Consider the following 12,884-nt stretch of genomic DNA (forward strand, 5'->3'; position numbering starts at 1 on the left):
CTCCAATTTTCTCTCCAAGTTTTAGTGCTGCTCTACATCTTTTCCTAACCTTTCAGTTTACATTTTTATGTGTTGTGCTGAAGCATTAATCTCCCCTTAAAAATTCTCTGTGCACATCAGGCAGAGTGAGGAGTGTCTTAGCAAAGGAAAAGTGATTTCTGAGCTGCAGTGTCCCTAAACGGAAAGAGCTTCTATGACTGATGAGAAGCTGCTCACTTATGATAAATATCTGGGACCTTGCCTTGCTAGAAAGACATTTGTCACAGAGGGGATTCACTGCAATTTAGGTCCATCTGGAACTGTTTCAGAGGAATCACTAGGTGGCCATTTCACCTTGGAGACACAGATCCTGTCTAACAGCATCATTTTAGTCTGTATCCAAGAGCTTCAGGTGCCTCATGTGAAGATTCTGCTCAAAGTTTCTATTTCTCCATCCATGTAATAAGCTTCATGTTCTATGGGTTTAGCTGCAATTCAAATAATAGTTTAAAACAGTGATTTTCAACCTTTTTTGAGCTGTGGCACATTTTTTTGTGTTTTTATTTTATTTTTTTTTATTTTAATTATTCATTTTAGAGAGGAGGGAGAGAGAGAGGAGAGAGAGATAGGGGGGAGGAGCTGGAAGCATCAACTCCCATATATGCCTTGACCAGGCAAGCCCAGGGTTTCGAACCGGCGACCTCAGCATTTCCAGGTTGACGCTTTATCCACTGCACCACCACAGGTCAGGCCTGCGGCACATTTTTTACATTTACAAAATCCTGGGGCACACCACCTACCAAAATGACACTCTAACACAGTACATATTATACATATAGTTAATAATATAGTTTCTAAATGTATTTATACTCACACCTGACCATGTCTCACGGCACACTGGTTGAAAAACACTGTTTAAGAATTTAGTTACTAAGTTTTCAGAGGAAAAGGTGTGTCTTTGGGAGTGCAGAACTGTGTGGAATGAGTTACCGGTCTTTTGTTACAAAGAAGTACACACACCTGGAGCTGTGACACGAGGCACACACCCAGACGTAATTGTTTGCCTTAGGTTAACCAAGGAGAGCAAGTCTGCAGATCCAGACCAGAACAGTCATTAAAAGCTCTGACTGTCCCCCAATGCGGCACTTGACTTTCAGACCCAGAGATCCCTCCAGCTCACCTCTACCTTCTAGGGAACACACAAACCTGTTGATGTTCATGTTGCAATGATTGGCAGACAAAGCATTGTTGGCAGAGGCGGCTAGTCGTGAAGAGCTTTCCTTCTCTCCCTGCATCTTCTTGATCTCCCTGTAGTCGTCTTCATTGTCACACTGCATGGAAACAAGCAAAAACCAATCAGCTTTGATTTTAAGGGATTGTAATGAGCCACTGTCACTGACTTCCAAAGAGAATGAATGGCCTCTCGGGAGACCAGCTCACTCAGCCTCTTTGTGAAACATCCTGAGCAGCAATGTGGTCGCAGCATGCTTGGCCCTGGTCTAGGTTCCCAGTTGGTTCCTCAACAAATAAGGATGAGATCTGTCAGTTTTACTATTGATAGTTCAGTGAAAGGAAAAGCATGGCATCACGATAAAAATGCAGGCCTAAACATTGTGAATGATGAAAGCTACTCTGCCAGCCACAGACCAGTTTTAGCCAGCTTTGACGACTCTCATTTGGGCATTTCTTGGTCTCCAAACAAAGTATAACAACCTTTTCTGGCTTAATGCCATGAGGACAGAGACAGCTTGAAGTTTGTCTCTAGCTTTTATGAATTCATGGATTTTATGAATTTCAAGCAAAGGTTGTTACCTCTTGGTGCCTTAATTCTAGTTAACAGGGACTCTCCCATGACATCTTAGAACTCTTAAAGTACCTCTTTATAAAACAGTACTTTAATTAATTTCTATTTTCCATGATTGTGTTTAAGTTCAGACGTGTATGAGGGTGCGATGCCAATGCACTTTACAAAGTTCTGTGTTTGGTGAGACAGCAGGAACACAGTTATGGTGTATGCAGGGCTCTCGGCAGTGTTTTCCAGATGCCAAGCACTGGCACCAAAGATAGAAAGACTTTGACCTTTTCTTGCTAACTGGGATTCTCACAAGCATCCCAAAGACTCACACTGGAACAGGACCCCTAAGGAGGGCCCAAACTGAAGCTCTGATCCTAGGCCTTGGTGCCAGGCCTCCAACAGGGCCAGATTCTGCACCTTGACAGCCAAGCGCTCTAGTGTCCCATTTCCTGCACCCAGTTTTGGGGTCTTAAAACCCCAGATGCTGAGCAAAGAGTGACAAGAAAATGTTCTTTCACTTCTCTGTGTCTGTGTTTAATGATGATTCATTGGATTTTATGGCCTGGGTGTCAGGGTTGGCATACATGAAGTTTTTCATAAGTTAAAATTTAAAAAGGACATAAATAATAAAATTATTTAAATATAGAACATTGTGGAATTTATATATACTTCTTTCTGCACATCTCTCTCTCTCTCTCTCTCTCTCTTTTTTTTACAGAGACAGAGAGAAAGTCAGAGAGAGGGATAGACAGAGACAGACAGACAGGAACGGAGAAAGATGAGAAGCATCAATCATCAGTTTTTCATTGTGACACCTTAGTTGTTCATTGATTGCTTTCTCATGTGCCTTGACCGTGGGCCTTCAGCAGACCGAGTAACCCCTTGCTTAAGCCAGTGACCTTGGGTCCAAGCTGGTGAGCCTTGCTCAAACCAGATGAGCCTGCGCTCAAGCTGGAGACCTCGGGATCTCGAACCTGGGTCCTTCCGCATCCCAGTCCGACACTCTATCCACTGCGCCACTGCCTGGTCAGGCTGCACATCTCTCTCTTAGCTATGTATACCTATATAGCTATCTGTAGTTCCCATCTATATTTATCAACTTCTAGCTCTGTATAGTTCTTATATGTTGATATATCTCTCTTTCTCTCTTTTCTCTCTGTCTCTGTCTTTCTTTTCCCATTAGCCTATCCATTTATTCATCCATCCCAGGTGATCAATTGACTGATTAATCACCTGGGGATGGATGGATAAATCAATCCAAAAGTAATGAAGAAGGCAGGATATCCAGAGGAAAACAGGAAGAAAGAGAAGTAGGGAAGTAGTGAGCTAACCCTTACTATTAAATTATATTGTTTGAACTTGACCAATGCCCTTGCAAAGATGTCACCATTTTACAAACCCAGGGAGTCAACTAAAGAAAAGGTAAGGTCAACAGATTAAGGTGACCCAGGACTCCAGAAATGACGGCATAATTTGCTGGTTCAGCAGAAAATGAAAATGTTGGGCCCCTTGTTCAAAAAGCAGGAAAAGATCCTTAATCCCAATACAATGAAATACCACCTCACACTTGTCAGAATGGCTCTCCAACAAGAGATAAGAAATACCAAGTGTTGGCAAGAATTGGGAAAAAAGGGAATCCTCCTCCATTGTTGGTGGGAATATAAATTGGTGCAGCCACTATGAAAAACAGTATGGAGGTTCCTCAAAACTTAAAACTAGAACTACCATATGATGTAGCAATTCTACTTCTGTGTATTCATCTGAAGAAAATGAAAATATTATACTAACTCTAAAGAGATACATGTATCCCATGTTCATTGCAGCATTATTTACAATAGCCAAGATATGGAAATAACAACCTACATATCCATCAATGAATGAATGGATAAATAAAATTATATATATATAAACACATATGTACAAACAACAAAATATTATTCAGGCATAAAAAAGAATAAAATATTGCCATTTGCAACAATGAAGGTAGAACTTGAGGGCATTATACTAAGTGAAATAAGTCAGACAGGAAAAAATAAATGCTGTATGATTTCACTTTTATGTGGAATCTAAAAACAAACATAAAACACAAATAAAACCTCAAGTTTATGTATATAGAGAACAGAATGGAAGTTGTCTAGGGGCTTGGGAAGGTTTGAGGGAAGAGTGGGAAAAATAGGTGAAGGGGGTCAAAGGGTACAAACTTCCAGTTACATAATAAATAAGACCTGGGATGTCATGTATAGCATAGTGACTATAGTTGATAATACTGTTTTGCATATTTGAAAGTAGATAGGAGATTAGATCTTGAAAGTTCTCATCAGGAGCAATGTAATTTGTAATTATGTATGATGATGAATGTTAATTGGACTTATTGTGGTAATCATTTTGCAATATACATAAATACAGAATCATTACACTGTATACCAGAAACTAATATGATGTTATGTCAATTATACTGCAATTTTTTTTTAAAGCAAATAGAGCAGGGGTCGGGAACCTATGGCTCGTGAGCCAGATGTGGCTCTTTTGATGGCTGCATCTGGCTCACAGACAAATCTTTAATAAAAATAATAATATTAAAAATATAAAACATTCTCATGTATCACAATCCATTCATTTCCTACAGCTCATGTTCATGGTTGCGGGTGGCTGGAGCCAATCACAGTTGTCTTCTGGGAAGACACCAAAGTTTTATTGGATAATGCGTAATGTACACGGGTCGTTGTATGGCTCTCATGGAATTACATTTTAAAATATGTGGCACGGCTCTCTCAGCCAAAAAGGTTCCCAACTCCAGGGATAGAGTAACATATAAAGTACTAAAACATAAAACATTTCTTGTCTCTCAAAGTATCTCTCGTGTTCTGCCATTGTGATGTTTGTTGGATATTTTATATTGTGCTCGTTGAGGGGTTGGCATACTTGGGGGAGGGGTGGTGAGTGTAGACACTCAAGGGGCCAGGAGTCCTGTCTTGCTGACTGGGTCCACAAGCAGAGGGTTTCCAGTGCCTGCCAGTTATGGGACCACCTGTGGAGGGGAAGGGAAGTCAAGTCGGGTATTTCCCCTTTCTGTGGCCTATCCCCTAATCCAAGGCAAACAGGCAACCCTCAGGGGATTGCAGTTTCCTTTCCGGGCTCAGTCCCTGGACTGTGATTGGGTGAGATGCCCATCCTGACCCGACCCTCACTCTGCCTGTCCCTTGGCCCCTGGATGCCCAGGCAGCAGCCTGGTCCCTGGAAGCGCCAGAAGTACAAAGGGGCCAAAGGGCAGGCAAAACACGTCCTAAAAAAACATTTGGGATTTTAGGTGGGTCAAAGTTCCACATGGCCCTGCTTATGCGCTACTGTCCCATCAGGCTTCACTTACAAAACACAAATTTAAAAATAAAATGAAAAATTTGAAGATGGCAACTACAAGCATTAACTGAAGCCCAAGCCCTTCTGAACAGGGATCTTGTGGGAAAGTACTACACAGACATGAGGCTGACTTCTTATTGGGAGACCCTGAGCAAGACAGCCTGGGCTCATTCCTGGCTCTGCCTCTACCTAGTGAACCTGGGGCAAGTCCCTTTAGGCTCTTAGGCCTCAGTTTCCTCATCTGTAAAATGGGCATGACAATAATATTTGCTTCATAAAGTTATGAGGACTAAATGATTTAATACGTACAAGTGCTTAGAACAGCATACCTCACAAGGACATACATATGTGTTAAAAAACTAACTGCTGTTAATGATTTTGTCCTAACTTTAGAACTATCCATGATTACTGAAATCTCTGGTTTGTCATCTGTTGTGTTTTTCACTGTGGTCCAAGTTACTTTTGAAGATACAGAAATAGAAGGGACAAAAAAGCCTTCCACATTGGCTGTAATTTATGGCTAGGTTACTCCCCTGCTCAACAATCTTTAAAAACATCTGGTCTGCTTTCAGATGTGCTTCCAGTTCTCCTGTACCTGAACTGTCTTTCTCACTTCCATGCTTCCCTGTTTACCTTTCCCCTCTTTTGGTGTCACTTCATCCCTGACCCTCTGATTACGGTCCCATGCCACATACAGCGTCATAGTCAGTGACGGACTGCATATAGGATGGTGGTCCCATCAGACTGCAATGGAGCTGACACATTCCTGTTGCTTAGTGATGCGTAGTGGCTCTGGCATCACCCATAATGCATTAGTCCTGTATTTGTGGTGATGCTGGTACAAACAGACCTACTGTGCTGCTAGTCGTATGAAAGCACCTACAATTATGTACAGTACAAATACTTGATAATGATAAATGACTATTCCTGATTTACATATTTACTATACTTTTCATTGTTATTTTAGAGTGCACTCTTTCTACTTATTAAACCAAGTTTTCGGTAACACAGCATTCCATTTTATGTTAGCAGCAGCCTCACACATCTCATGTCTGCCTCTTTGATGGAATTTTCCCTCGTGCTTGATAATGCCATGTTTGTCTTGCACAGTAACTGCCATGCAAGCTTGGAGCCTTGGCACCACAGGCTATCCCATACAGCCCAGGTGTGTAGTAGACCATCTAGGTTTGTGTAACTGCACTATAGGAGGATTGAACAAGAATAGAATCACTAACAATGTATTTCTCAGAACCCTAGTCATTAAGGGACACATGACTGTACTCAAATGTTCTCCGTCCTTAAGACCCTGTTCCCACCCCCTCTCCACCACCAAGCTCCTTGATCTACATGACTGGGAGCAACAGATGTTGGCTCTGAAGCTGTCGTCTGGTATTAGGCACTTCAGTCTTCATGCTTTGCTCCAGGCACAGCCTTAAATTTTGTTGGCTTCTTAGGAAACGATCCCACTGTTGATATCAACACATCTCTTCCAACAATTCACCACACCTTTAGCTTTTCTACCTCTTCCAGCCTGCCCAGCAGCCACTTGATAAAGATTTACTGTAGGCCTTCTTCAACATGCAGTGGGACAGGGCTTAGTTATTCAGAGCTAAAAACGGGAATAATAATGGCATGCCCTTCACTGCGTGGTTTTAAGGTTTAACTGAGTTAATGTATGTCAACCAGCTACTGCAGTATCTGACACGTGTGAAGTGCTACATAAATGTCTGTTAAGCAAGGACACACAGGACTGCCACCTCACGTTTTGGATCAGCAGCCTACTTGTGCTGTCGTCTCAGCCACAAGTTAAGGGACAGCGCTCCTTCCTTGCCTGTCCCTCATCCCCAAGCCTTACCTTGCGTTTCCGCTTAGATTTTGGCAAAGCCTTCTCTGAGGGTGTGTCTGACGGGTGGCTTGGAGGTATGCTCTCAGTGTCCTTGGCCGAAGGAGTGCTTAAGACTCCAGGGTCCTGGGGCAAGTGTTCTGGGATTCTGGACAGGAGGGTCAGGTCAATTTTGACCCACAGAGACCTGACCTCATCACTGTCCTTCAGGGGGGAGAGAAGTTCATTGCGGCCGAAGGGGACCAGTGTGTAGAACTGCTCCTCCAGCTCCTTGGCGATGTCACTGGTGGTCCTGGCGTTGATAGAGCCTACATTGGCGCGGGGTCCGCCGCCACTGCTGATGCTGCTGGCAGCCTCCTTGAGCCTATGGTCACTGGCAGAGGAGGCTGTGGCTGTAGTCTGCGCTTTGGCCAGAGGGTACTCCTCCTGCTCTGACTCCAGGTCCGAGTCCGAGGAGGAGGATGAAGAGGACGACTCTGTCTCGATGAACTCTTTGGACTTGGGGACAATCCTGCTCAGTCCCCGCGTACGGCGCTTCTCACAGGTGACTGAGGCGCGCAGCTCCTTGCGGTGGCTTGTCCTGCTGTTGCCACAGGGCCTGGTTTTGGTGGGCTCCGGTGGGACCACTGCGCTTGTCCCCAGCGCATCCGCCGGCTCCTCCGGCCGCTGGCAGTTAGTGCTCTCGCAGGCCGAGGTCCTCTCAGTGCGTCTCGGGGGCTTTTTGCTGGCAGACCTCCGCGTGGGTGCAGGGGAGCTCTCGGGGGGCACACTGGGGACCGTTGGCGGTGGGGCAGCTGCAGTCACAGCCACAGCTGCGGGCGGGGACTTCTGCTTCACCCCCTTAGTCCCCGGGGCCTTGTTAGCAGTCCTTGGCCTCTGCTCTTCCTTGCAGACGTTCTTGCTGTCCTTCTCTCTCAGGCCGGCTTGGCAGCCCTCAGGGAGCTTGGCGCAGTCCTGCACTTGGTCCTTCCCAGGAGTGTAGTACTGACTGTGCTCCAGGCTGTGGCTCTCATTCTGGATCAGAATAGGAGGCTTGTGAGGATTAACTTTGTTTAGCCATTTATCCAGCTGCCACTTGTTCGAAGACGCAGGCTCAGCCTAAAAGCAGACCAACAACAAACAGAACATCTTTTATTAGACTGACTTAAAAGGGACCTGGCTGTTTTTAAATTCACTTATTCCCTTTGGGTGTATGATCAGAAAATAAATAGGCTGGAAGGAGAAGGCACAGCAGTGTGTGGCAGCTCTCAGAGGGCACACAGGATGCAGGATGGTGTCCCTTTCCTGTCCCAGGTCACTCAAATGTTACCACGGGACTTTGAAGTCAATTAGCAAAAACTCAGGGATAGCACTGTGCTTCATCAGAACCCACTTCCAGAACCTCTGAGAGTTAGACAGTGTAGACATTTTATAATTCTACACACCACACACATATAAAGGAGAGTACATGAAAGTTTGCTAGTGAATAGTATCAAGGCCCTGAGTGTTAAAGCACTTGTTTTTTATATGACTTAAGATTTTGGGGGGAATTAGAAAAGGGATTAAGTGGAACCTATATTTCCAAAGAATTAACACAGTTCATGTGGTGAAGGCAAGTTGTAGTTACCCACTAGCAGACTGAGCAACTTCTATTCATTCCATGCTGGGAAAGATGGCTTGTGTGGTGGTCTAAACTCCCATTTACAAGAGACCTTTTACAAGAAATCCTGTGTGCCTTGGCCCTGGACTTGGTTAGTCCATTCTCAGCCTGCTTCCACCCCACTTTACCATAAATGTTTCAGACATGAAAGTGACGATGAAATCTTTCCTGCAAGCAGTTTTGCTAACTTAGAGCAAATCATGGATATTACAGGTTTTAAACTGTACCCTATAGATTGGTTCCAGGTAGTCAATCAATGTGTGTCTGAAACAGAATGTGAAATAGTTCATAGACACCTTTTTCTAGGAGAAGGACATAGCTCTATGTCACATAAAAAGGTTAGAAGTAAATGTTTGATTGATTTCTTTTTTCTTCTTCTTAATTTTAATTTTTAAATTTAATTTAATGAGGTGACATTGATCAATAAGAGTACACAGGTTTCAGGTGAACATCTCTATACCATTTGAACTGTTTACGTTGTGTGCCCATTATGATTGGTAGATTTCTAATAAAAGTCCATTTATCCTTAGCTTATGATTATTAATAGAAAAAAGGTATATTTGTAAGTGTAGAACTCTAGCCAAAGTGTTTGCAATTTGTGACTATCCTGAAATGGGAAATATTTTGAGTGGTTAAGGTGTTGCGTTTTTCTTTCCCTGCAGCCTTACACCCTCCAATTGTTACACCCATTGTTTGAGAGAGACTGAACACTAGACTGGAATAAAAAGGACCTTGCTTACCTTTGCATTTTGAACATGATTGGTTAAAGTCCAGAGCAAGACAGGCTCCTTTGTAGGAGAAAAACTTTTTTTTTAGCACAATAATTTCAAAAGCTTGTTTTTATGTATCAAGATTCGTTTCTCAATAGTGAGATCCATATTAAGAGCAGAACTTGGGACATAACCATAGGAGGGGAGTGAAGAAAAACAGGGGCCCTAGATGGGTCTGGAGAAGTCTGGGGCATGGCTCAGGGAGATGGGAAGCCTCTGCTGGCCCACGAGGCTAGGGCCAAGATAGAGAGGACCTTGAGTGTGGGAACGAGGCACCAGAACCACAGCAGGGACAAGGGATATCCTGCTGGTTCCTCTGAAACAGAGGAGACCAACTGTACCCAAGGGAACCCCAGGACAGGGTGTCCAGTGACTGGGAACAACAAGAGACATTTCATGGGAATCCAGCATGAGCATCTGGCCCTCGCCCTAGGCCTGTGAGGTGGAGAGGCTTTACCCTGGGATACAGGTGTGGGAGAAGAAACCCTGGGGGCAGGGTCTGGCCTTCGACTTGACTTCTTGCTTTGTTTGGTTTCATGCACCAAAAGGACCAGGGCTCATAGCAAGACACAGAAGACCAACAAGCTGTTTTTGGCGTCCCTTAGTTGTTATATGCAAATTCTGACCTTGCTTTATTTTGGCTTCTCCAGAGAGAAGGAACATACCAAATATACAGGGAATACCTGGGACATGCTGCAGCAGACTATGCAAGTGATGGAGCGGGATACAGGACAGCTTCTTTGCCAAGGGCAAGTGCTCACCTTCCCTGAGATTAGCTGAGTGGGGCTGAAAACTAATTTGGTGGCTAACAATTTATGGCTTCTGTTACTGTCTCCTCCCAACCCCATTTCTCTTACTGTGTGAGCACTGACAAGTCAGTGACTTGTGTACCTCAGCTCCCCTAGACAAATGGGGCACAGGACATAGGAAGAGGCTGGAGGGCCTGAAGCAGAGAAGGGACACATATTGGGAGGGGAGCAAACACTGTGTCAGAGCACGCCCTGCACACGGTTCCTGCTGTGTGTGTAACACCCTCCCTGCCATCCTGGGCCTCCACCATATGACTTCTGATGGCTGCCTATAGTCACAGCGCAGCTGCGCACAGGATTTGCTCTTAGACCTCCCGGGGGCACTGATGGTGAAGGGGAGAGTTTATAAACGTAGAATAGGCCCATTGCCTGATGTGCTCTAGGGTTTCTTTTTGCACTTCACAGTTAAAGAAATCAGTCTGAAGTACCATTTTGTTTTCTTTTCTTTTTCTATTAAAAAGCAACATATGTTTATTGTAGGTAATTCAGAAATGTGGGAAAGTAAAGAAAATAAAAATCACTCAAAATTCTACCACCCAGTGATAACTATTGACCCTTTCCAGGACTTTTGCTATTTGTGAACATATTTCCCCCCAAATGGTATCAAACACTATTTCCTATTTTATAACTTTCCCATTTTACTCAACAATACATTGTGAATGTTTTCCATGTCATTAAATATTTTACAACATCACTTTCAATGGCTGGTTAATATGGGTCTAACAATGGTCAATCATTAACTTCAGCTTTCTGAGAGCTGAAAGGCAAATAGAATGTCCAACTGCCACCAATTCTATTTTATTTCATTTTTTTATTTTTTTAAGTTTTATTTAGACAATTAATTTTAATGGGGTGACATTGATCAATTAGAGTACATAGATTCAGATAAAACATCTCCAGGATATTTTGACATTTGATTATGTTGTATACCCATCAGCCAAAGTCAAATTGTCCTCCGTCACCTATTATTTGGTTTTCTTTATGCCCCTCCCCTCCCCCCACATTTTCCCTCTCCTCCCTTCCCTTCCCCCTGATAACCACTGTATTCCTATCCATGTCCATGAATCTCAAAATTGTGTCCCAACTATGTATGGAATCATACAGTCCTTACTTTTTCTGATTTACTTATTTCACTCAGTATAATGTTATCAAGGTCCATCCATGTTGTTGTAAATAACCCTATGTCATCATTTCTTATGGCTGAGTAGTATTCCATAGTGTATATGTACCACATCTACTTTATTTAATCATCTATTGAAGGGCTTTTTGGTTGTTTCCATGTCCTGGCCACTGTGAACAATGCTACAATGAACATGGGGCTGCATGTGTCTTTATGTATCAATGTTTCTGAGTTTTGGGGGTATATACCCAATAGAGGGATTGCTGGGTCATAAGGTAGTTCTATTTTCAGTTTTTTGAGGAACCACCATACTTTCTTCCATAATGGTTGTACTACTTTACATTCCCACCAACAGTGTATGAGGGTTCCTTTTTCTCCACAGCCTCTCCAACATTTGCTGTTACCTGTCTTGTTAATAATAGCTAATCTAACAGGTGTGAGGTGGTATCTCATTGCCGTTTTGATTTGCATTTCTCTAATAACTAAAGAAGATGAGCATCTTTTCATATATCTCTTGGCCATTTGTATTTCTTCCTGGGAGAAGTGTCTGTTCATGTCCTCTTCCCATTTTTTTATTGGATTGTTTGTTTGTTTGTTGTTGAGTTTTTATGAGTTCTTTGTATATTTTGGATATTAGGCCCTTATCTGAGCTGTTGTTTGAAAATATCATCTCCCATTTAGTTGGCTATCTGTCTGTTTTGTTGTCAGTTTCTCTTGCTGAGCAAAAGCTTCTTAGTCTGATGTGGTTGATTTCATTTATCTTTGCCTTCACTTCCCTTGCCTTTGGAGTCAAATTCATAAAGTGCTCTTTATGGCCAAGGTCCATGAGCTTAGTACCTATGTTTTCTTCTATGTAATTTGTTTCAGGTCTTATATTTAGGTCTTTGATCCATTTTGAATTAGTTTTACTACAAGGGGACAAACTGTAGTCGAGTTTCATTCTTTTGCACATGGCTTTCCAGTTTTCCCAGCACCATTTATTGAAGAGGCTTTCTTTTCTCCATTGTGTGTTTTTGGCTCCTTTATCAAAGATAATTTGATCATATATATGTGGTTTTATTTCTGGGCTATCTATTCTGTTCCATTGGTCTGAGTGTCTGTTCTTCTGTCAATACCATGCTGTTTTGATTATCGTGACTCTATGATATAATTTGAAGTCAGGTATTGTAATACCCCCAGCTTTGTTCTTTTTTCTTAGGATTACTTTGGCTATTCATGGTTTTTTATAGTTCTACATAAACCTGATAATTTTTTGTTCCATTTCTTTAAGAAATGACATTGGAATTTTGATGGGAATTGCATTAATTTTGTATATCGCTTTGGTAATATGGTCATTTTGACTATATTTATACTTCCTATCCAAGAACAAGAAATATTTTTCCATTTCATTGTATCTTTTTCGATTTCCCTTAACTATGTCTTGTAGTTTTCATTATATAGGTCCTTTACATTCTTTGTTATGTTTATCCCTAGGTATTTTATTTTTTCTGTTGCAACCGTAAAAGGGATTGTTTTTTTTAAGTTCATTTTCTGAAGTTTCATTGTTGGCATATAGGAAGGCAATAGACTTCT

At 42.5% G+C, this 12,884-nt stretch overlaps 1 protein-coding gene across 7 annotated transcripts in view; it reads right to left on the reverse strand.

Annotated features, from left to right (window-relative positions):
• AFF3 (ALF transcription elongation factor 3) overlaps positions 1–12,884 on the reverse strand; it is a 729,890-nt gene that overhangs the window by 55,675 nt on the left and 661,331 nt on the right. For all 7 annotated transcript variants that reach the window (XM_066377560.1, XM_066377559.1, XM_066377558.1 and 4 more), the window contains 2 exons: positions 6,987–8,072; positions 1,186–1,310 (listed from right to left, as the gene is read on the reverse strand). In XM_066377560.1, coding sequence (XP_066233657.1) covers positions 1,186–1,310; positions 6,987–8,072 — 1,211 coding nt within the window. The remainder of the gene's footprint in view (positions 1–1,185; positions 1,311–6,986; positions 8,073–12,884) is intronic.

Source organism: Saccopteryx leptura, chromosome 3 (genome assembly GCF_036850995.1).
Source record: "Saccopteryx leptura isolate mSacLep1 chromosome 3, mSacLep1_pri_phased_curated, whole genome shotgun sequence".
Taxonomy (NCBI): domain Eukaryota; kingdom Metazoa; phylum Chordata; class Mammalia; order Chiroptera; family Emballonuridae; genus Saccopteryx; species Saccopteryx leptura.